The following is a 22069-nucleotide window of genomic DNA, read 5'->3' as shown; positions in this document are numbered from 1 at the left end:
AGCCGCCTTGGGGAATGCGTCTCTGTGTCCCCAACGCGCCTGCGCGGCGCGCGAAGAGCATTCTGGGGAAGGGGGACAGGACGGCGCATGCGCGTCGAGCCCGCGGCCGCTACCGAAGCGTAAACAAGGCGCTTTGGAGCAAGAGCGAGGAGAAGAGGATGAAGAGGCGGCCGGCGGCGGAGCGGAGCGAGGCGGAGGGCCTCCGGAGCTGAGCCTCTCGCTCGTTCTCCTCCTTCTCGGCCGGGGCTCAGGGTCCGCCATGAACCTGGCCAGCCAGAGCGGCGAGGCCGGCGCCGGCCAACTGCTCTTCGCCAACTTCAACCAGGACAACACGTAAGAGGGGGCGGGGCCCAGGCAGAGGGGCGGGGCTTCGGGCGCCAGGTGGGGAAAGGGGGCGGGGCCAAGTATGCACTTTTGCTTAAAGAGAACATGGCGGCAGTTGGTGGTAGTTGTGGTTGTTGTCTTGGTCTCTAGTAGAGCCTGTGGATCATGGGACCCCTCCAAGACTCTCTGGGCTCAGGTCCTGGTGTCCCTCATTGAGTCCATCCCTCTGGTATAGGATCATATGGATCCTGTGCATGAATCACAGAGTTGGAAGAGACCCCAAGGGCCCTGATCCAGTCCAACCCCATCCTGCCATGCAGGAACTCTCAATCAGAGCATCCCCATTGACAGATGGCCACCCAGCCTCTGCTTAAAGACCTCTAGGGAGGGAGACTCCACTACACTCCAAAGAAGTGTGTCCCACTGTTGAACAGTCCTTACTCTCAGGAGGTTCCTCCTAATGTTGAGGTGGGATCTCTTTTCCTGGAGCTCATATCCAAGCCCCCCTGCCCTCTATGACTGTCCCGTAAATCCACACTCCCTCATTGAGTCTGCCCACTTGGCATGTGGAGCGTGTGATCCTGTGGATGAGACATCTCCAAGGCCCCCTGGGCACCACCTCTCAGCTCAGGCCTTACAGGCTCAGGTGCCTGGTCTCCCTCACTGAGTCTGTCCATCTGGTGTAGGAACGTGTGGGTCATGTGGATGAGACATCTCCAAGGCCCCCTTGTTCTCTACCTCTCTTCTTAGGACTCCCTGATGGAGCCTGTCCATCTGGCATGGAATCCTGTGGACCTCCAAGCCCCCCAGCCCTCCATGACTCTTGCCCTGTAGGTTCATGCTTGTGGCCTCCCTAATGTGTCTGTCCATTGAGCATGTGGTTGCCCTAAACTTCTGTGTGGCTGTTGTTGTTATTGTTGTTGTTATTTATCAGCTCTCCAACTGACTCATGGGGACCTTATGGATTATGAGACCCCTCAAAGACCCCCCTGTGCTCCAATTCTCTGCTCAGGTCTTGCAGGCTCCAGCCTATCCATGTGGCATGAGATCCTGTAGACCTCCAACACCCCCAGCCCTCCATGACTCTGGCCTTTAAATTCATATGTGTAAGGAGAAACTGGGTGTTGCTGCTGTTAATAATATCTGCTCTCCAGTTGACCCCGACTCATGTGGACCCTGTGGATCATGAGACCCCCCCCCAAGCCCTCCTGCCCTCCATTGCTCTGTCCTGTGAATTCATACTTGTAGCCTCCCTAATTGAGTCTATGGCATGTGGAGCACAGTGACCCTGTGGATGAGACCCCTCCAAGACCCCCCTGTGCTCCACCTCTCTGCTCAGGTCCTGCAGGCTCAGACTCCTGGTCTCCCTAATGGAGCCTGTCCACCTGACATGGGATCCTGTACATTTCCAAGCTCCCTTGCCCCCTCCATTGCTCTGTCCTGTGGGTTCTTACTTGTGGCCTCCCTAATTGAGTCTGTCCATCAGGCATGTGAATCATGGCGGCCCTGTGGATGAGACATCTCTGAGACCCCCTATCATCCACCTCTCAGCTCAGGTCTTGTAGGCTCAGGTCTCCCTAACTGAGTCTATCTATCTGCCATGTGGATGTGGATGAGACCTCTCCAAGCCCCCTGTCCTTCACTGCTCTGTCCTATAAATTAATACTTGTGAGTCAATCTACCTGGCATGTGGTTCCTGTGATCCTCTGTGATCTTGTTTTATTGTTTGTTTTATTTACCAGTACATAAGGGGAGCATTAGTGGAGACAAAGAGGCAGCACTACAGCTCCCAGATTGCAAATGAATGGCCCATTCAGGGCTCCACTGAGAGGCATTAACAAGAACTGTCAGATTCCAGGCTCTAATAGGCTAAAGTCTCCAGAGCCTGCAGTACAGAAAACCCATCACTACTAAATGTGGAGCAAAGTCAGAAGAATATAGCTAGACTGTTGCCTTTCTTAGCTTAGAGAGGGCAGGGGATGTTGTGAAGCTTCTAAAGTGGTCCTTCTCTGGACAGGTTGTGAGCATAAAAGTGTTGAAACAATGGAATGGGAAAGTCAAAAGCCATAGTAGGGTGATCAGATGATTTGTTGTTGTGTGCCTTCAAATCATTTCTTACTTATGGTGACCCTATCACGGGGTTTTCCTGGCAATATCTGTCAGAGTGGGTTTGCCATTGCCTTCCTCTGAGGCTGAGAAAGGGTCACTCTGGATTTCCATGGCTGAGAAGGCATTCTAAGCATTGTCTCCCGGAGTCCTACTCCAGCACTTAAACCCCCACATGCTGGCTCTCCCACCTAAAACATAATTACAAATGAGCAAGGAAAGAGGGGATAATGCAGCTTGTAAACAGCCTAACTAGAAAAATAAGCTCAACTTGTTACCTGGGAGTATAAACACTTTTACATCATCTTGAATGGGTGCAATTGAAAGGATTTTGTAGAGGAATGGAGGAGCCGCCTGTTCAATAAAGCACTGTTCACTTGACTTCCCCAAAACAGCTGTAAAAGGAGCTGGAATATTTCTTTTCTTTTTATCTCCTGGTTAGGAAAACTGCTTGTGTTTATCTTTTCCTATTTTCCTTTTGGGAAACTACTGTTAAACATACCAGGCCAATGTACTTTAATTTGTCACACGTCTTGTGTTGCGATTTTGTTCTTCATCTCAGAACTCTTCAATATGCCTTTAAGCACTTCTTAGACCTTGCCTCCTAATGGAGTCAGGTTGCTAATGCTCTGTTACAGTAAAATGGATAACCAAAGCATAGAACTGTGTAGGAAACATGTCAAGTGGCAGATGAAGAATAATAGTGTCCAGACTTCATTCTGTGGAAGCAGATGCTATTGTGCATCTGTTAATCTTTAAGGTGCTGGAGCATAGTGCCTGCACAGGTTCCCAGGTTCAGTTCCTGGCCTCTCCAGTTAAGACTGGGGAAGATCCCTGTCAGAAACTCTGGAGAGATGCTACAAGTAGATATGAACTGAGGGTGGGCATCTTGGAGATGTCCAGGGTTTTTTTGGGATTGCTCCAGAGACCATGCTTCCCAAAAATGAAAAACAAAACAAAACCAGAGGTAGCAGAAGTCCACTTTTGGTCTTGAAAAAACAGAAGTGTTTCAATGTTAAACAGTGCAAGGGTCCATGTGAACTATTTTTAAAGGTGAATTGTTGCTCATGAAAGATTCCAAGAAACACATCCCCCCCCCTCTTGACATTAAGTGGTTGTCCAGGAGTCTTGTTGGTATCAGGGTCAAAAATTTTGGGAGGCCATATGGAGTGTGTGTATGTAACTTTACAAGGTGGGAACAGAACACCAAAAAAGGGAAATGCTGCAGAGATCTTGCCTCTTGAATTTAAAGCAGGGCTAGCAGTGAACTGCAAGGGAGAGGAGTGAGGGGTATGCACCTAACTGGGGAAGGTCTTGAACTGCTGGAGAGGTTATCAATGGGACAGTGATATGTGGGTCATTCTTTGGTAAGAAGGGAAGAGTATGGTGAATAACAGGAAATGATCGGGAGAATTGTCCAATTGAGTATTGGGAATGACTGTTTCCTTTGTGTGCACACTGTACAAAGGAGGGCAGGCAATTCTCTTTCATGATCCTAGGTGATTCATTCAGATTAAAGAGTCCCATTGATCTAGTAACTCCCCTATCAGAAATTTGACTTTCAAGGCAGGAGCTCTCTTCTCTCCCCCGCCCCCCAACTTAACATCATTTGTCCAGTGTATGTGATCTTTTAAAAAATCTTATCAAATAAGACAAGCCACTGTATTCCCCATTACTTTGTATGAATGTGAGAACTGGACAGTGAGGAAAGCAGATAGGAGGAAAATCAATTCACTTGAGATGTGATGCCATAGGAGAGTGCTGAGGATCTCATGGACAGCCAAAAAGACAAACAAATGGGTCCCTGAACAAATCAAGCTTGAAATCTCCCCCAGAAGCCAAGATGATCAAACTGAGGTTGTTGTACTTTGGCCACATCATGAGTAAGCATGAATCATTAGAAAAGGCAATAATGGCAGCATACAGACCGCCCAAAAAGGGCGGTCTGCCGCCTCCTCCATTTCCACTGGCGGGAAGCCTCAGCTGCCAAACAGGCTTCCCGGTGGCGGAAAAAGAACCGGCAAAAAGTGGATTCTTTTTGCATCGTGCTTGCAACACCCGAGTGCGCAAATGGCGCACTCGTGATGTCACAAGTGCGACGGGACATGCGGACACTATGTGTCTGTCACATTAAAATGGCGGCGCCTGTCACATGCTAGGGGTGAGGCCAGTATGGATGGTGCGTCCTCGCCCAACCCCTAGCACGTGACGGGGGCACCGCAAAGGCCTGTCTAAATCGGGCCAGTGTTGGGAAAGGTGTAGGCAATTGTTATGGTCAGAAGCAGGAGGTTGCAACTGATAATAGGTGAGAATCATGTGCCCTGTAACCTAAAGGCCATTTTTTGCAGCCCTTCCATCTCCTCCCAGATTTGGGAGAATTTTGCCACAGAAGCATGTAGGGGTTAGGATTGTCTTCTAACATAAGATGTGCCCCCCTCCATACCTTGTTTATTTAAAAAAACACTTTTGGAAAGCATATAAGTGAACTAGTTCTTATAGGAGAGACTGATATAGCCCCCAAAGCAGAGAGCTGGTGTTTGGATCTTCTGCAATTGTTCAGTCCAGAAGTTCCTCACTAGATACATTTCTTGGTTCATACAGCTCAGCCCTGCTTCTTTTTCTTTCTGTCTGCCTGTATTTCTAATGTTGCAACTGGTAAATTCAAACGCTCCCAGCGCCTGAAAGTGTGAACAGATATGTCAGTCTGGTCTCAGGGCCAGGGGCTTTGGAGGAAGCTGTCTCACATTATCCACACCTTTTGGATGAATCTTCTTCTCTGACGCAACTATCTGAATTGCTTGGGAGCTGCCAATAGCAAACAGCGTGGTGCCATCTTCAGAAGATGCTAATTAAACTTCTGATTTATGTTCTGTGTGCAAAAACCTTGCCTGCCTTTCTGTTGCTGCTGGGAAATTGAGCAAATTATTGGAAGGCTCTTCAGTTTTCCCTCCACCTGAACAGCTTGGGTGATAATAATGGTTTTGGTCAATAATGCCCAAGCTGAATTCTAGCGTGCATTGATGTGCTGTGAGAATGAAACGTATTAAATAATTAAAAGGCCTTAACTGGTGGCCCACAATACTGTACACTCAGAAAAGATATTGCAAGCTCTGTCTTAGCTTGGGTTCCCAGCTCTCGGCTACTGCTTTGACATAGATCTCCACTGGGCATCATTTTGGATCACACAAGTCCAAAACACATCAAGAATTGATTTTGAGGACCAGAAATGAACTGAGATTGCAGTCTTGCTACGCACCCCAGCTTTCTCCATTTCAGCAGTATAATATAGGATACCGGTAGGATGTCATGTGAAAAAGTAGAATTACTTTTTGGGACAACAACTCCCAGAATCCATCAGCCTAAGGATTCTAGAGAAGTAGCCTCAAGAAGTATGTTCTCCAAATTCTGTAAGCAATTGGGAATCAGGAATCAGGAATCCTTTCCAGCGAACTGCAAGTCACCCAAATACACTCTATGCAACTTGGAGCACCTATGAGACTAACTGAAACAAAGAAACTGGTAGCATGAGCTTCTTTAGATGCATGGGTGGAATAGAGAGTCCAAAGGCAGATTTATATAAGCCAATTGTCTGTGAGAATGTCAATTGAAATTCAAAACGAGTGATTATGAAACTTTAGGTGGCAAGTTCATTTTTAACAATGGTCTTTCGAGGACAAAGGCAGGAGGAAGTATGCTGCCTAAAGCCAAGGAGAGTAAATGACCATATGAATGAGAATTGGAATGTAGTGTGAGAACCAGAGAGAGGTCAAGTGAGCCTTCATGAGGATGATGGGGGTGTTAGATAGTTAGGTAGTGTGCCAGGAAACCAGATACACTCTAGATAACTATGGCCAACTATGACCGTTCTCTCCATCCCACCACTCATAGCTACAAAAGATGGCAACGTAAGGGGGTTTTCTTGGTGGCTGCTTTCTAATAGGGGCAGATTGGCATCCTCCATGGTGTCCATCTGGTTGCAGGCAAGGACTCTTTCTTTTTCTTCAACAGGCCTCTGGGAACTGACTGTTCATAGGTGGAAGGCTTTTTATAAATTACTGTACAGTCTGCATTTGTAGTCTCTTAATGGGAATGCTTTTAAATTGCTTTTAGTTCTAGTTACCGTTTAATTTTATTTTAACTCTTGTGTGTCTTTAGTGATGGGAATTTTTATTTGTATCTGTTTTAACCTTTGTAATTCGTCTTACATTAGCCAGCGTGGCATAGTTTGCGTTTTAGACTACAACTCTGGAGACCAAGGTTCGGTCATGAAACTCACTGGGTGACCTTGGGTAAGTCACATGCTCTCAGCCTCAAGGGAAGGCAATGGCCACTTTAGCTGGCATGGAGTCCTGGGATTTGTAGCCTGGGAAGGCACAAGAGCTATCTGTCTAAAATTCTTCCCTGAACTACATATCCCAAGAGTCCATAGGATGCAGCTTCGGCACATTCAGTGGAATCAGACAGCTATAATTATATAGTGTGAAAGGGCCCTAATTTCCCCAGGCAACATGGCCACTGCCAGTGGAGGAGATTCTAGGATGTTCAAAATATCCAGGGACCAAAATCTAGAATGCTAGTCTGGAGCAAGAGAACAAAACAAGGTGGTGATGCCAGGGCAGGTCTAGGTTTTTTTTACTTTTTGGGAGATGCGCAAACTGAGCATATGGCTGTGACGGTAGCCCCACATTTAGCACAACCACAGACTCAGCCCTCAAGTTAAGCAAATTCCAAATATTTGTAATCCTCCGGGAAAGAACAAGCCAAGGAAAAAGTCTCTATTCCTGTTGCTATGTCTAATCCTTTCATAGAAGCAATATTTTTGAGATGTTTGCAGAGCTTTGCTTGAAAAGTCCAAGAGTTCTTAGAGCCGACCAGGACCAGGGATTACATCCAGCGAAGGCAGCGGCAGGGCAAGAAAAAGCACCAGCTGTCAGTGATAGACTCTTCAAAGTTGAGGAAGATGCTCAAAGCAAGCGATTTGCCACTACAATGTGGTCGTGGTTGTTTTTTTGTTTTCTGACAAGTGTAGTTTTAATTATTTATGCTCCTAAATCACAGCATGCTAGTAATTGATCTCTGGTGGTGTTTGGAAAGGTAATAGGGGAAGAGAAGCAATTGTGGGTATCTCCCTGGAAAGCAGGAGGGGTTTTTTTTGTCTTTCAGGCCAGGTTGCAGATCAGGGTGGCTGTTGCAGAAAAACACGGCTCTCTTGCTTCCTTTCCTATCTGTAGATCCTCGTGGGTTTTGCACATGGCTTCCATTCATGCACACAGTGTGATGGCCTTCTTGTTGTGTACTGTCAAGGTGTTTCCAGCTTATTGCAACCCGAAGGTAAACCACCTATCTTGGGGTTTTCTTGGCAAGATTTGTCCAGAGCGGGTTTGCCTTTGCATTCCCCTGAGGCTGAAAATAATAGTTCTGAAATAAGCCCAACCATCTGTTTGGGGATTGAGGAGCATGGGTCAGGAGATAGTTGCCTTCCCATCCCCCTTAAACAGATTAAATCTGTGCACTGAGTTGAATCTAGGCAGTTTGATTTCATCACAGCGTTTACACAAACACTACTGGATTCTGCTTTTCCCCCCAGTTGCCTAAACATAATTACATTGCTAAAGCAATTGGAATTGCCTATCAGAACAACACACCCCTGCATTTTGTGACTTCTGGTATATGAGAAAGAGCGTGTATGTCAAGTAGAATTGAATTACTTTCCTAACAGGCAGTGAAAAGGATAATAATCCTTCTTCTGCCTGGGGGGCCCCTGTCTGCCAATGGCAGGATTATCTTTAATCGGGATTATCATCTCCCAAAAAATCAGGGCTTTTTTCTCCTTTTTTGCTAGATCATTGTCACAAGGCCTTGCTGGGAGGTTTGGTCACTTGATTTAGCAGGCTGTCAACAATGAACAGTGATTTCTGAAGAACCAACAGCAACAGTAGAAATAAAGGCTTTCCACTCTGGGGCATAAATTGTCATGTGGTTTGTGTTTGTCCTTGTCATTGTTGTGGTGGTATGCCTTCAACAAGCCATTTCCTTTTTTTACCGTCGTTTTATATAAAGTACAGTATTTCAAAATCTTGCTTAAAGTTGTTCAACGATTTGAACTCTTTCAGTGGTCGATATCTCTTTCGAGGGGATATGCAAGAAGCCAAGCTCAGCAACAGTTTTGGAGACAATATTCATTTTGATCCTTTTCCAGACTACCACTTTGCTCCAGCAATGAAATGTGCCAACAACGCACTATCTTCTGGGTGCAAACAAAAAAAATGCGCAGCCACTGTTTGGTAGAATTTGAAGGTGTAGCTGTGTTAGTCTGATCAGTGTGCAAAGGCATTTTGTAGCACTTTTGAGACTGAGAGAAAGACATCGGTAGCATACATTTTTGTACATTTCAATCGATGAAAGCTTATGCTACCATCTTCTTTCTCTCAGTTAGTCTCAAATGTGCAACAAGCTCCCTTAGAGACTGTTTGGATACAGATTGTTCTCTTTTAAAATCCTCCTACTCCTTACAACATGTTTGTTTTTAATTATGTTAATCTATGGCCATTCATGTTTAGTCATTCGCACAGTAAGGATACTATGCTAAGGGCTCATGTTAGTCTGTAAAATCAATATGTAGAGAGATCTTGTAGCACCTTTGAGATTAACTGAAAGAAAGAAGTTGGTAGGATGTGCTTTTGTAGACTTAAGCCTACTTCCTCAGATGCATTTGGTGGAGTGGAAAGCCAGGGAAAGACATACATTTCATTAGTGTGTGAGAATGCTGGACTAGACCCAGTATGGTTCTTCACATGTCCTCATTATGAATACAAAGTCCAGCCATAATCTCAAGATTGTCCTGATCTTGTTCAAAGCACACAGCTCCTTGGATGGCAGAGAGCACAGGCAGTCCCTATACTGACAGGTTTGGAAGTATTTTTTAGATGCTGGGGAAAAAATGGGACAGAGCCATTGGTTTTGTAAGTGACTACACAATTTTGGATGATGAAACTGGAGAGCATGTGATGAGGGGTGTTTGTTCACGTTCCATATTTGCTTGACCTCGTGCCTTGCTTTGCAGGTCCTTAGCTTGTTCGCTTTCCATATTTGCTTGACCTCGTGCCTTGCTTTGCAGGTCCTTAGCTGTTGGCAGCAAGTCGGGTTACAAATTCTTCTCCCTGTCTTCTGTGGATAAACTGGAGCAGATCTATGAATGCAGTAAGTGTTGGTTTTCAGTCCCCCCACTCCCCTTCAGTATTTGTGGTATTACAAATATCCTTGAAGCTGATCGTTCCTGGGAGGAGCCCAGGCACTCTTCTGTTTGCTCTCTCCTGCTTTAGCAGCACTTGCCAGAGTGGTATTGATCTCTGCACATGTTCTTCCCTCTGTAGCTAAGTGCATAAGGACAGAGACCAATTCCTTAGCCCTGGTTACCACTCTGCTGCATTCCTCATTCACATTGAATGTCTCAGTAGCTCTTCCAAGCAAACAGGGAAAGGTAGAAAGGTGTGTGTGTGTGGCCTGAAATGGCAGCCGCTAGTTCTTGCATCTGCAAAGATGTGACAGAAACAAAACCAGGAAAAATGATAATGCTGGGTGAGGAATTCTGGGGTTTGAAGTCCAAATAATTGAGTTTTCCAAGCTTTGGCTAGACCAATGGTATACTTTGGTAAAGGGCAACTCAGTTGTTCACACAAACAGTGTATTTGTTGCTTGTAACATCAATCTCAAATCAGTGCTTTCCCTGCAATAGATGCTAACTGGAGGCAGCCTGCAAAACACATACATAGATCGAGCGAACTTGGTAATCTCACAGCCTGCGGTTGCAATTGTATTGTCCATGCTCCATTTGTAGAAAACAAATGCATCACACAAAGTGGGGCCCTTCCACTAATCGCATGGGTTTTGTGATTTAGTAATTGCAAATCATTGTGGTTTGCCCAGGAGGAATGGACTGTTCAAGTTTCCAACTGAATTTTAATGTAGGTTGGTTTTGCACATTGTAACTAGTCTCCTATTACTATTACTATTACTATAGGTATAGATTGAGTATCTCTTATTTCAGATGCTTGGAACCAGAAATGTTTTGGATTTCAAATCAAAAAGCAAAGGTGGCCCTGTCTCAGCCAACCATGTGGACAATTTTGGAATATTTCAGATTTCCGGATAAGGGATATTCAACCTATTACTAAAGGTTACCTATAATTACTATAGCCTATTACTGTTGCCTGTGTATTGTCACCTTTTAACAGCCCCCTGAAGGAGGCCATAAAACTCTTTCCAAGCCAAAACACAATGGGCTGTTTTCAATAATAAAATCATCTTTCTTTTCAATGTCCAAAGACTTTGAGTCTTTTTCAGATCACATTTATTGAATGTTACCAATCCTTTATTTTATTTTATTTTTTCCTTCGATGAGCAAGCGGTGGTCAGGACATAATTGGCTTAACTCTGTGTTTATAACATGGGAAATCCCCCTTGTTAAACAACACATAAGTTCATTACGAATGGTTTTTCCCTGTGTATGTTTTGTTATCTTAAAATCCAGGTTTTGTACCAGAATTTCTCTAACAGTGATCTTGGAATTGGGATTGTTGCTTCTTACTTGATAAGAGCCAGAACATGAATCCAAACCACTGAAGGTGCTTGCTTCCTGGCGGTGTTCCTACTTGACAAACATTGACTTTTGCACTGCGTGATCCTTTGTATTTATTCTAATGGCTCTAAGCAAGAGGCCTCTGTAGCAGCCTGAAATCTGTCTAAAAGCACTAGGTTTTAAAAGCTTTTTATATATGACATTTTATTTACAGCTCTCCAGCCTTCAGCAAGGAAAGCCCCCCCCCCCCTTCTGTAGTTTTCTCTCACTTAGAAGCTGTGTTCTTCTTGCTGTAGTAGGGAATTGTATTTACAGCCAACTGTCCTAGGAAATGTCAATCGATTGATCCACAGGGAAGAATGAATCTCTTGGCAGCTGAGGTGTAGCTGAGTGTCTTAGTTTCTAATCCAGTTCAGAATGGTCTCTTGCTGGAACTCTGCTGTCTGTGTTTGTTTTGGGCCTTCAAGTCATTTCCAACTTATGGCACCCTTAAAGTGAATGTATCACAGGGTTGTCCTAGCAAGATTTGTTTAGAAGGGGTAGCCTTTGCCTCCCTCTAAGGATGGATAACCATTCCTTTCCACCCAGCATCACCAGTATGACATATTCCAGCATCCAGCAGCATGAAAAAAGCAGGCGAAAGGCAAAACATGAATGTATCACAGTAACAATCATGGGATTCAGATCCTGACAAGGTGCTTCTTTGATTTCTTCCCCTTTCCACCCTGCAGCTGACACAGAAGATGTGTGTATTGTGGAGAGACTCTTTTCCAGTAGCCTGGTGGCCATTGTGAGCCTCAAAGCCCCACGCAAGCTAAAAGTCTGCCACTTCAAGAAGGGAACAGAGATCTGCAACTACAGCTATTCCAATACAATCCTGGCTGTCAAACTTAACAGGCAGGTGAGCAGTGACGCTTTCTTGGGTTGTCCTGGTAGGCTTTTTACTTGTGACTGGTCAGAGGTTTAAGCCTGGATGAAGGTGCATATCTCTAGGCTGCAGGCAAGTAGTTCTTATAGTAGTGGCTCTTGAAAACAGCAGGAAAGACTTGTTTCTGGACAAAATCTGTTACTTCCCTTCTCTTTGACATTTTGGTTTTCTCTGTGTGGAATTCAGTTAGATGGAGGAGCATTCTGGTGTATGAACTTCTCTTGACAGCTGACGTATTTCAAAACAGGTTTACCACTTCATCTGTTGTGTGTTGTGGGAACTAGATCTCAGCACCTACCTTGGAATCATTAAAAACATTCTCATAGTAGAATATAATGCCAGAAATTTAATCCTTTAGGCTGACAAGTGGGTAGCCAGACGGACACTTGATCTGGTGCAAGATGCTCTAATAGTTGAACTCTTGGTGGGCCTGTTATTTTGAGTATGGAGATAGTTTTTCTGGAGGAGGAAAAATGCACTTTAGTCACACAGTATTAAAATTCCTCATTTGTGAGGAAAAACAGTTGGCATAGCATCAAGACTGAAGTCAGAATCAGGGAAGGTGTTGAAATACTAGGCAACCACTTCTCTGACCAGTGAAGCCTTGTCTGTTGGCGAAGGCTCACTTCCACTATGAAAATAAAGGCTTTCCGTGGACTTCTAGACCGACTGCAGTCAAGGCTGGCATGTTTAAAATTAGTTTTTTTCATTTGGTTGGTGCAGCCATTTGGAAAATACGTCATGCTTTTCATAAGACGGTTGTGTAGTCTCAAAGTGCTACAGAATTTTGTCTGTATTTTTCTTTTTGTTCTGTTTTCTTCCTCCAGAGATTAATAGTATGCTTAGAAGAGTCTCTGTACATACATAATATACGGGATATGAAGGTGTTGCATACAATCAGGGAGACGCCCCCCAACCCTGCAGGTAAGAGTGCTCACATTATTTCGTTAAGCTTTTTCTTTCTCTCTGTGTGTGTCTCTTTCTCCCACCACTTTAATATTTGGCGAAGTGAATTGCCCAATTGCCATGTGAGTAACATTACATTTTTGCCTCTGGGGCAGAAATCCTTCCACATTAAACCCCAAAGTTGGTTGTTTCCCAACTTCTTGGAGTGGTTTTTTTTGTCCCATTCGATAAGGCCCAGTTCCTCTCTTAAAGAGTACTTACTGGCACTCAGAGCTTTAAGCTGAAACCGGTTGATGATTTCAGCCCCATGCACTGCTGGAATTCAAGACTCCCCCAGTAAGCAATTATCTGAAATTGAATTCTGCCCTCAAGACTGGAAGAGGTTGCTCATCCATGGACTAAAAATACCTAGTTGAAAAGGGAAAGAGGTGAAAGCATTGGTTTGGTGTAGTCAAAAACGCAAGAATCTAGATCAGGATTGGGCATAGTGTGGCACACAGGCCTCATGGTCCCTAAGCCCCACTTTTGTGCCCCTGAAATCTCCTCCCACTACTCTCCCAAAGGTCTTCAAAAATAGTGTAATTTGGGCAATTTTTGTTCCCAAGCCATGCAGAATGCCCCCCCCAAATGTGTGAAAGCATGCAAAAATGCCCCCACTCCATCCCCACATGCATACCAGTACCCCATACCATGCTCCTAATACCTCATTTTCCCTCTCCAGTCCCTCTCAAAATGGTGAAAGGAAGTGACACTTCATCTCTTCCTGTTGCCATTTTGAGAGGGACTGGAGAGGAAAATAGGTCTTTGGGTTTGTTCCGGGGGTGGTGGGAAATGGGCCTCTCATCCCCATGCAGTTGCCCAGCACAATCAGCATGGTTCTGATAACAGCCAATTTCCATGACAACAACATAGAAGGAGAAGAACCTGATGCTCTTTGTACATTTCGTGGAGAGACTCTTCTTTTGCAGCAGCCTTCCTCCTGGGCACTTTCCTTCCACACTGGTTCTAGGTATATTTTGCTATCTGTGGTAATGTCCTCCTTTCTCCATCTCTCCTAGGTTTATGTGCACTGTCCATCAACAATGACAACTGCTATCTGGCCTATCCAGGGAGTGCAACAATTGGGGAAGTGCAGGTTTTTGACACCATCAATCTGGTGAGGTTCTGTGGTCTTTTTCTGTGCCCATGTAAGGGTCTTCCTGGCCCCTGGTGTTGACTGCATTGTGCTAAACTCCTGTGTTCTGAACATTTTGCAGAGAGCTGCCAATATGATTCCCGCTCATGACAGTCCTTTGGCTGCATTGGCCTTCGATGCAAGTGGCACCAAACTAGCCACGGCATCAGAAAAGGTGAGCTTCTGATCCAGCGATGGCTTTCCAGAGGCAAGCAAAAGCTGCATGTTCTGTTTTGAACAGTTGGAAACATCCAGAGGGTTTTATTCAGTGTTACTCCAAAACAGTAGCTACTGTCCTGGCTGTCCTGTCTCATAAAGGATATATTGAGACTGGAAAACATATACAAAAGAGAAAGCAAAATGTTCAAGAAGGTCCAGTACCTCCATCCATTTGGAGAATCTGATTTGCTGGAGCCTTTTTATTTGGTGGAGGGAAAAGGAGGGTGCATGATAAAGGATTATAAAATTATGCATGCAGTAGATAGAGGAAAAAATGGTTCTTCTTATACTTTCATCCAGTGCAATTGATGAGAATTAGATTCAGGATGGTTGCAAGAAAATGCAACTTCATATCCTCCTATAAGATAGGGAAAGGCTGCACTGCTTGCAGAAGATAGTAGAGATCCTTCATTGGGAGACGTATGTCTAGCATGTAGATGTAGCTACATCTCTATAGCTACATGTCTTAGTGCGCATACTCTGAACAAATCTTGTCAAGAAACCCCATTATAGGTTTGCCTTAGGGTCACCATAAGTCATAAACTACTTGAAGGCACACAACAACATTAGCTAGTCATGTCAGGGCTTTTGGTTACTTTTCCTGACTTGGCTATAATGCTCTAATTCGGCTGTGATTTGTAACTATTAATCTTGTGCCTGATGGAATAGATGGTCCTTCAAGTAAAGAGAGATCATTTTGCTATGGAGATTCCTTACTTAGTATAAAATCTCTTTAAAAGTATTTCTTTGCTCTGTATAGCCCTTCCCCAGGGTTGCAGGGAGGGAAGCAAATATCTGTCAGAGACGGGAAGTGTCAGCAGAATACAGCAACATCACATTGTGTTACTATAAAGAGAGCATTCAGATCAATGGGTGATGGCAGCTACATGATCTCTGGAGATCCCATCCACCTCAGACAGGAACAGGAAGAGGGGACTCCAGAGACCATTACAAGCAGCAATCTTAAAATCAAGCAATGAATGTTTCTGTATTGTTTTTTCTTCCTATTACTTCAACCTTAACAGGGGACAGTGATCCGGGTATTTTCCATTCCAGAGGGGCAGAAACTCTTTGAATTCCGGAGGGGAGTGAAGAGGTGAAGTGAAATGCTCGAATGGCTGAAGCTTGTTCCGTGTGGTAGATTTCCCTCTGTCCTCAACCCTTGAACTTGTGTGTGTGGCAACGGAAATTATTACGGCATCTAAGGAAAGCGTAGGTAGTAATGTTCATCTGTGAAAAGAAAAGACAAAAAAGGACAGTGCTGTGGTGTGGTACATTTATTATAGCCAATAAAAATGTCACAAAGTGGAGAGCTCAAGTAGGTGGTTTGGAACTTTTCGATCCCCCCAAATGCCCATTTGAGAATGAATGTCTCCTCCCAAAAAAGTCCTGAAGTAATTGAATGCATGGCCAAGCCCCCACAGGGAAAAAAGTTGCCCCCATAACAAATCAATCCTCCAGAAACCTCAAAAGGATACAATTCTCCATATTAAGTCTGTTCTTCTCCTTCATAAGAACATTGAATGCTTTCCCCAAACATTATCTCTGTGTCCTTGACAGCAGTAGTACTCACATCTGAAAAAATACATTCTCCCTAAGTATTTTCTACATCGTCCAGTGAGATTCTGTTGTATGCTTCCTGTTGTATTCTAAGGTATACTTCCACCATACATTTCAGTAGGGTTCACTATTATCTATATGGTTTCAGATTTCCACAGTAAGGAACATTTCCTCTGCAGATACTGCAGGGGCTGGATGGGAAGGTTGTTCAGATAAAAGCACTTCCAGCATGTTCTTGGCTAAGTTGGTTTTGCTTATTCTCTATTCTTCTAACTGAAAAGCTCCCTTTCCCCACACTGTGGGGGACACAAAGGGCCATTTTGTCAGGTTTGGGGGCCTCTGTGGCTTATTTTAGGCCAAAAAAAGATTCTCTCTCCCAGCCAGGAAAAGAGCACAAGTCACTTGGAAAAAGCCTTCCCTCACCCTAAAACAACCTGAGGAACAGTAAATCTGGCTCACTTGCTTCCCATGAGCTCCAAAGACATAGAAGATTTGTTGTTGTTGTTGTTGTTGTTGTTAAAAGAAATTGAATATGTGAAAGTGAGGGTGCAGTGATGATTGGGGCCACATTTTGCTTCTTTCTTGCCTGGGGGGGGGGGGGGGGGCAAAGGTCTTCCACTTCTGCCTTAGTCAAGCCTATAACCTCTGTTTGAGAGGGGAAAGGTTGCTTTTCTATTTGGCTTTACCCTGCTTCCTCTGAAGGTGTGCATTTTGTTTCCCCCCTTCAAAGTCGTTGCCCGAATCTGCAGAGTGGGTGCTTGTGAGATTCCCCGTGAAATAATGTGATAGCTTGGGAACATTATGGCTAAAAAGCAACATTTCCAAACTTTGGGGGGGGGGGTGTCATAGGTGTCTAGTTGCTGCCTCTAATTTCTGCAGTGGTGTTGCAGGTTGATTTACAATTCTTCTTTCTCTTCTTTCTTCAGGTGTGTAAGCATCTCCTCTTTGGCCTTCAGCATGGATGGCATGTTTCTGTCGGCATCCAGTAACACAGAGACAGTGCACATCTTCAAACTAGAGACTGTGAAGGAGAAGTAAGTCACTGGAGGGCTTGAGGCATCCCCAAGGAGTGGTCAGCCAGGGGACTACATGTCAGTTTTAGCCCTATCAGATTAATTGCCCACAGCATCACTTTCTTGTACAAAGACATTTGCTAATATCTGTGTCTTGCCTTCAACGAATGGACTTGATCTTTACTTTTTATTTATTGTTAGAAAATGTTTTATCCACTTGCTGTGAGCAAATAATTCTATACTTGGTGCAGAAAAGTAGGATAGATAGATGTATGTATATGCATGTCAAAGAAATGAATTTAACATATGCTCAGTTGAGGTGGACAGTCACCAAGCCAGCTTCCTTCCCCACTTCCAGACCTCAGGAGGAGCCCACCACTTGGACAGGCTACTTTGGGAAAGTCCTGATGGTCTCCACAAACTACCTGCCTGCCCAGGTCACAGAAATGTTCAACCAAGGCCGAGCCTTTGCGACCGTCCGCCTCCCATTCTGTGGGCACAAAAACATCTGCGCCTTGGCCACGTGAGTTTAGGGGTGATAAAGGGAGCCTTTGTCTCCAGCTGCAGGTATAACTGAACACTGGATGATGGGGAGAAACAACAAGGGAAGGCTTGTGCTTATCAGCTTTCCAGAGCCATCGTTCTTGGTTGTTGTTGGAAATGGTGCCAGGCTTAATGAACAGGGTTCTTTTATTTTAGGGTTTATACAATCAGGACAGATAAGTTAGCAAGTGGGAGGAAAGCAACATTTCTCTTAACCCTTTTTAGGCCTGCTTACAGGAGCGTCAAGATGTGTCTTTTTTTAATTGTGCGTAGAATTCAGAAGATTCCCCGGCTGCTGGTGGGAGCAGCTGATGGATATCTCTATATGTACAACCTGGACCCTCAGGAAGGAGGTGAATGCACACTGATGAAACAGCACAAGTAAGTCTTCTCAGTTCCCTACATCCCTCCTTGTGAGATGCCTAGTTTCCATATTTGAGCTCTTAAAATCCACCTGCCATTTGCATGATGTAAAAGGGATAATGTCCATGCACATTATTAACAAGAATAAATATAACTTAAATGTACAGACAAATAAAGGATAATAACCTAAAAGGCTGCAAGAATGCAAAAGCAGCACAAACCTATAGGGTTAAAAGTGTACTTACAAAGCTTGGGAATATCGTTTTTAAAAAATCCTTTTTAAGCACTTACATGTGAGAAGGTTTCACTGGCCACAGTTACCTCGACATCTCAGTTGGCAACCATAATTAGGAGCAGGTTGGCAAGGTACACTTGGATAATGCTGGACTGTGCCTAGCTCCAAATATGAAAGGACACAGAAAAGGTGGGGAGAGCTGTGTGAGAGCCCATAGTGTGGCAGTACATTTATTATAACCAATAAAAATGTCACAAAGTGGAGAGCTCAAGTAGGTGGTTTGGAACTCTTCATTCCCTCCAAATGCCCATTTGAGGGTGAATGTCATTTTCAGCCTTCCATACCTTAGCCATTCCTTTCCTTTACATGGAGCCAACATGGTCAACTGTGGAATGCCTCAAAGCCACTGTGAGTAAATGGATTTGGATACAGCCCCATCACAGTGCATTCTTTGGGTTCCTCTCTTGATCTGCAACAACCATGGTGACCTGCTCCAGGAAAGACACTGTCAGTGGCATTTGTGCTGTCAACTTTATAATAATCGTATTTGTCTCTGTTTTTTGTTTCTTCCCACAGACTGGATGGCAGTATGGAGCCATCCAATGAAATTCTAGAATCTGCATCACATGACCGGCCATTAGTAGCACAGACGTACAGTGCCGCTGTGACTAAAGGTACATATGTGCCTTCTTCACCTACGAGACACGGTAAGGACAGGGTGACCAGACGTCCTCCTCTTCCTGGACATGTCCTACATTTTCAGCCTTGTGTCCAGGAGAAATTCCAAAATGTCCTCAATTTAGAGAATGACTGAGATGCCTGTTTAGTAATGCCACATTTGCCATTGTGCACCCCCTCCCAGGTTCTCATAGGTTAGATATAGTGCAGAAGCAAACAGGGAAAATCAAAGTGTGCATGTGTGACATCGTCCTCCCCACCCTCTAGTAGCAATGAGAACTCTTCAATCAGGTTAGCAAAAGAGAAAAACTCACATCCATTCTCGGCCTTCATATCTTTTCCCTCTTCAAACTACAAGGGACATGCAACAAGATCACCAGCACATGTTAACCTTTTCATGCTGCATGATGCCAAGAAGTAACCCAAAAACTATATGCATGGCAGCAGAGGCCCAACTCAGCACAGATTGCAAAGCCAGGGATCTTGGAAGAATGCACCTTCTTTTTTAATTCCAAGCCCCAGAGGTTGTATGAGGCTTCCAGCTAAACGCTGTTGTTCCTTTTTTATTCTGGCAGCCTACAACGAAGACCTGGGGGCAGTTGGTGGAGCTTGCCTGGACGATGACCCTGGAGCTCTGCGCTTGGATGAAGACAGCGAACATCCCCCTATGATCCTTCGGACTGATTGAAACTCTGACCTGTGAACTCCACTCCGAGAATGCCCACCTGACATTTGAGGCTTCTGTGCTGCTACAAACTTTGACCTGAGCTGAGAGCAAAACCGAGAGGATGACAGACTCTAAACTACTTTTGAAACAAAACACACAAAAACCCCAGTGTAGCTATAGGCCAACTCAGTGCCGTGGGGAGGGAGGGGGGAACGCGTCTGGTTTTGCTTCAGTGGCTTTTAAATCCTGCTCTATCTTTTAGCTGTGAGGATATATCTCGCACTATATATCTCTATTTTGTTGTAACTGTTGCCAAAACCTGCTATTTTTGTGCAGCCTTCAGCACCTTCCAGCTTTGCATGCCTTCTTGTGCCAAGCAAACAGATCCGTTTTATAATACAGGTTGCAGTTTTTTTCCCTAAAGAAAACAAATAAGACGTGTGTAGCAGTCGGCACCAGCAAGGGAAGAGCAACAGAGTTTGGTTCTTCTCACACATGGGCTTTATGGGCTCCTATGGTGACTTGACATGCGACTTTTGAAAGACGCTGCAGCGTTCCCTTTCTCGGTTTCTCTCTTGCCACAATCTCTCCCTAACAAACCTCTTCCCTTCCTGCGTTATCTCTCCTTTTTTTCCTCCTCCTCCTTCCTCCACCTGGACCATTTTGTTAATTAAACCTTCTTTTGAATGCTGCCTCTTTTGTGGGAGTGTTGTGTTCTCTTACCAAGGAGAAAATGCCTAAGATTGTTTATCTTTCCAAAGGAGCTGCAATAAAAGACGGTGATAGGTGCAGACATCATATTCACAAGCAAAAGAGCTAAGAGACAGGGAAATGTCCCACTTTGGTTTGTCTCATTGCTAGCAAGCTAGATTAATGGCAATCTTCAGATGTCACATTAAGTTAGGAACCCTGGCTTACTAAGAGCCACAGCATGATTTAGCATGTCTGAAGCTGCTAACATGCTGCTGATGGGTGAAGCCTGGTTATTCCTTTACTCATTTGCACAGTTTGAGCTGGCGTCCAATTCTCAATTGCTTGAGTACACTTAAATCACAACCCAAATTTTGGGGCTATGACATGTCCCTTCTAATTTCTTTTCCTTCTTGCGTGAAGAAGGGGAACTGACAGGATGTGTCTACTGACATCATGGTTTAATAAGCACAGAATCCTAGCTTAACGTGACAACTGAATGCAGCCAACCTGTTACCGTTTTTAAAAGTGTCGATTGTTTTATACAAAAATTAATAATCTGAAATCATATTCTCTGGTCTGTTTTGTCCCATGAATAGCATCATACTGTAATCCTTCAGAGGCTCATGTGCCCCTTGTTGATGAGTGGACAGAGCTCTTGTCCACACAGTCTGTCAGCTCATGCTCTTGGCTTTTTGGTTTGTCTTGTAATTGGCTGATCTTTATGCTTTCTTCTCTCCTAACAGTGTGGGGAACTTAGAGCTGACAAGTTTTCCCCTCCATAACATACAGAGAAATTCACTCTGTCTCAGCATCACCCTGCTGTGCATTTTCTTCACCCCCGATCAACACCATTGGTGACACGGCAAGGACAAGACACAGTCCATCTGTGCCCAAACCCAGGCTGGCTTTTAAAAAGGGTGCCAGAAGGGATGAGATTGAGACAGGGCTGCTGTTTTGGGGCAGCTCTGTGTCTCATAAAACGTTGCTCGGTCCCACTTTTGAGGGCCAAGTGTTCTTCCACAGTAGCCAAGGGTACAGGAATAACCTGCGGCATGCTCCTGTATCCGTGTCCATCCCCTTGGCTTCCAGCCTCAAAGTGATCTTGGCTTCCCCTCCCGAGGTCTCTTGTGTGGCACAACCTTTTTGCTGTGCAACCTCCGTGTCCGACAGCCTGTGTGGCAGTTCTGGTGTCACGGGAAGGATTGGGTCTGTCTGGAACTGCCAGGACTCTGACTCTGAAAGAGTGACCAAAGCTGGGCACAACTGCCACCCTCTTTTTACAGAGCTGTAATGTGCCTTTTTGTTGTTTTTTCTCCCTCTCTTACTGTTCTTGTTTTTAACTTTTAGATTTGTTTTCAGTGAGCAAAAACAAAATCAAAATTATGTGTAAACCCTTTGAGTGTGAACTTTTTGTTTTCCTTAGATTGTTAGCCACCTTTATTTTGTTTTATTTTTTGGATTAAATTATTACTCACTCTCTGCCGCTTGTGGTGTTGTCTTCCAGGGTTGTTGGGCGCAGAAGGGATCACTGGATTGCACTTTGCAGAAACAACCATTTGCAGCCCCAAAGGAGGAGGGGGAAAACACCCATACGTTTCATTTTGTAAGATAATTTCCCCCAACTTGGGGCCCTCCAGCTGTGTTGGACTGCAACTCCCAGAATCCCTTTGCCAGCGAAGTGTAAGATCTCACATAAGCAATTTGATGGGAGGAAGGAGAGTCTGGCTGCTGCATGGGATCCTTTCAGGAAGATCATAACATTTTTGCTGTGTAACTTTCCTCACCAAGTACAGCAGTTAGTTTCCAAATGCAAGAGTAATGGAAGCTGTAGGTCAACAGTATCCAGAGAGTCTACTCAAGGTTCTCTTTTAAGTAGTTACTTTGTTCTGAAGGTAAAACACAATCTGGGAAACAGCTAGAAATGTGTCTGGGATACTTCCAGAGCAACCTTCATCCTGGCATCTTTCTGGGTGCTTGGGGTACAACTCCCATCACCCACAACTATTGCCTGAGGCTGAAGGAAGCTGTATTACAAAAGATCCAGAAGTCAGGGAGGGCATGTAATTTGGAAGCTAAAACCTT

The 22069-nt window shown here is 44.6% G+C and overlaps 1 protein-coding gene across 2 annotated transcripts; it reads left to right on the top strand.

Annotated features, from left to right (window-relative positions):
- The first annotated feature begins 63 nt into the window (after nucleotides 1-63).
- WIPI2 (WD repeat domain, phosphoinositide interacting 2) lies at nucleotides 64-21466 on the top strand. Of its 2 annotated transcripts, none has more exons than XM_089539505.1 (12): nucleotides 64-333; nucleotides 9548-9630; nucleotides 11740-11909; nucleotides 12764-12860; nucleotides 13901-13998; nucleotides 14099-14191; nucleotides 15261-15331; nucleotides 16722-16829; nucleotides 17167-17331; nucleotides 17625-17732; nucleotides 18526-18623; nucleotides 19203-21466. In XM_089539505.1, exons 1-12 carry the CDS (start codon nucleotides 260-262, stop codon nucleotides 19313-19315), a joined length of 1278 nt encoding a protein of 425 aa, XP_089395631.1. In that variant the 5' UTR covers nucleotides 64-259; the 3' UTR covers nucleotides 19316-21466. The 2 variants fall into 2 exon arrangements, with proteins under 2 accessions (XP_089395631.1, XP_089395630.1); XM_089539504.1 differs by having other exon boundaries at nucleotides 65-333; nucleotides 18526-18656.
- The last annotated feature ends 603 nt before the right edge of the window (nucleotides 21467-22069 follow it).

The sequence above is a fragment of the Sceloporus occidentalis genome, unplaced genomic scaffold (genome assembly GCF_023333645.1).
Source record: "Sceloporus occidentalis isolate IW3139 unplaced genomic scaffold, rSceOcc1.0.p SCAF_10, whole genome shotgun sequence".
In the NCBI taxonomy this organism is placed as follows: domain Eukaryota; kingdom Metazoa; phylum Chordata; class Lepidosauria; order Squamata; family Phrynosomatidae; genus Sceloporus; species Sceloporus occidentalis.
Note: the sequence above shows the minus strand (reverse complement) of the source record. Positions and strands in the feature narration are given on the sequence as shown.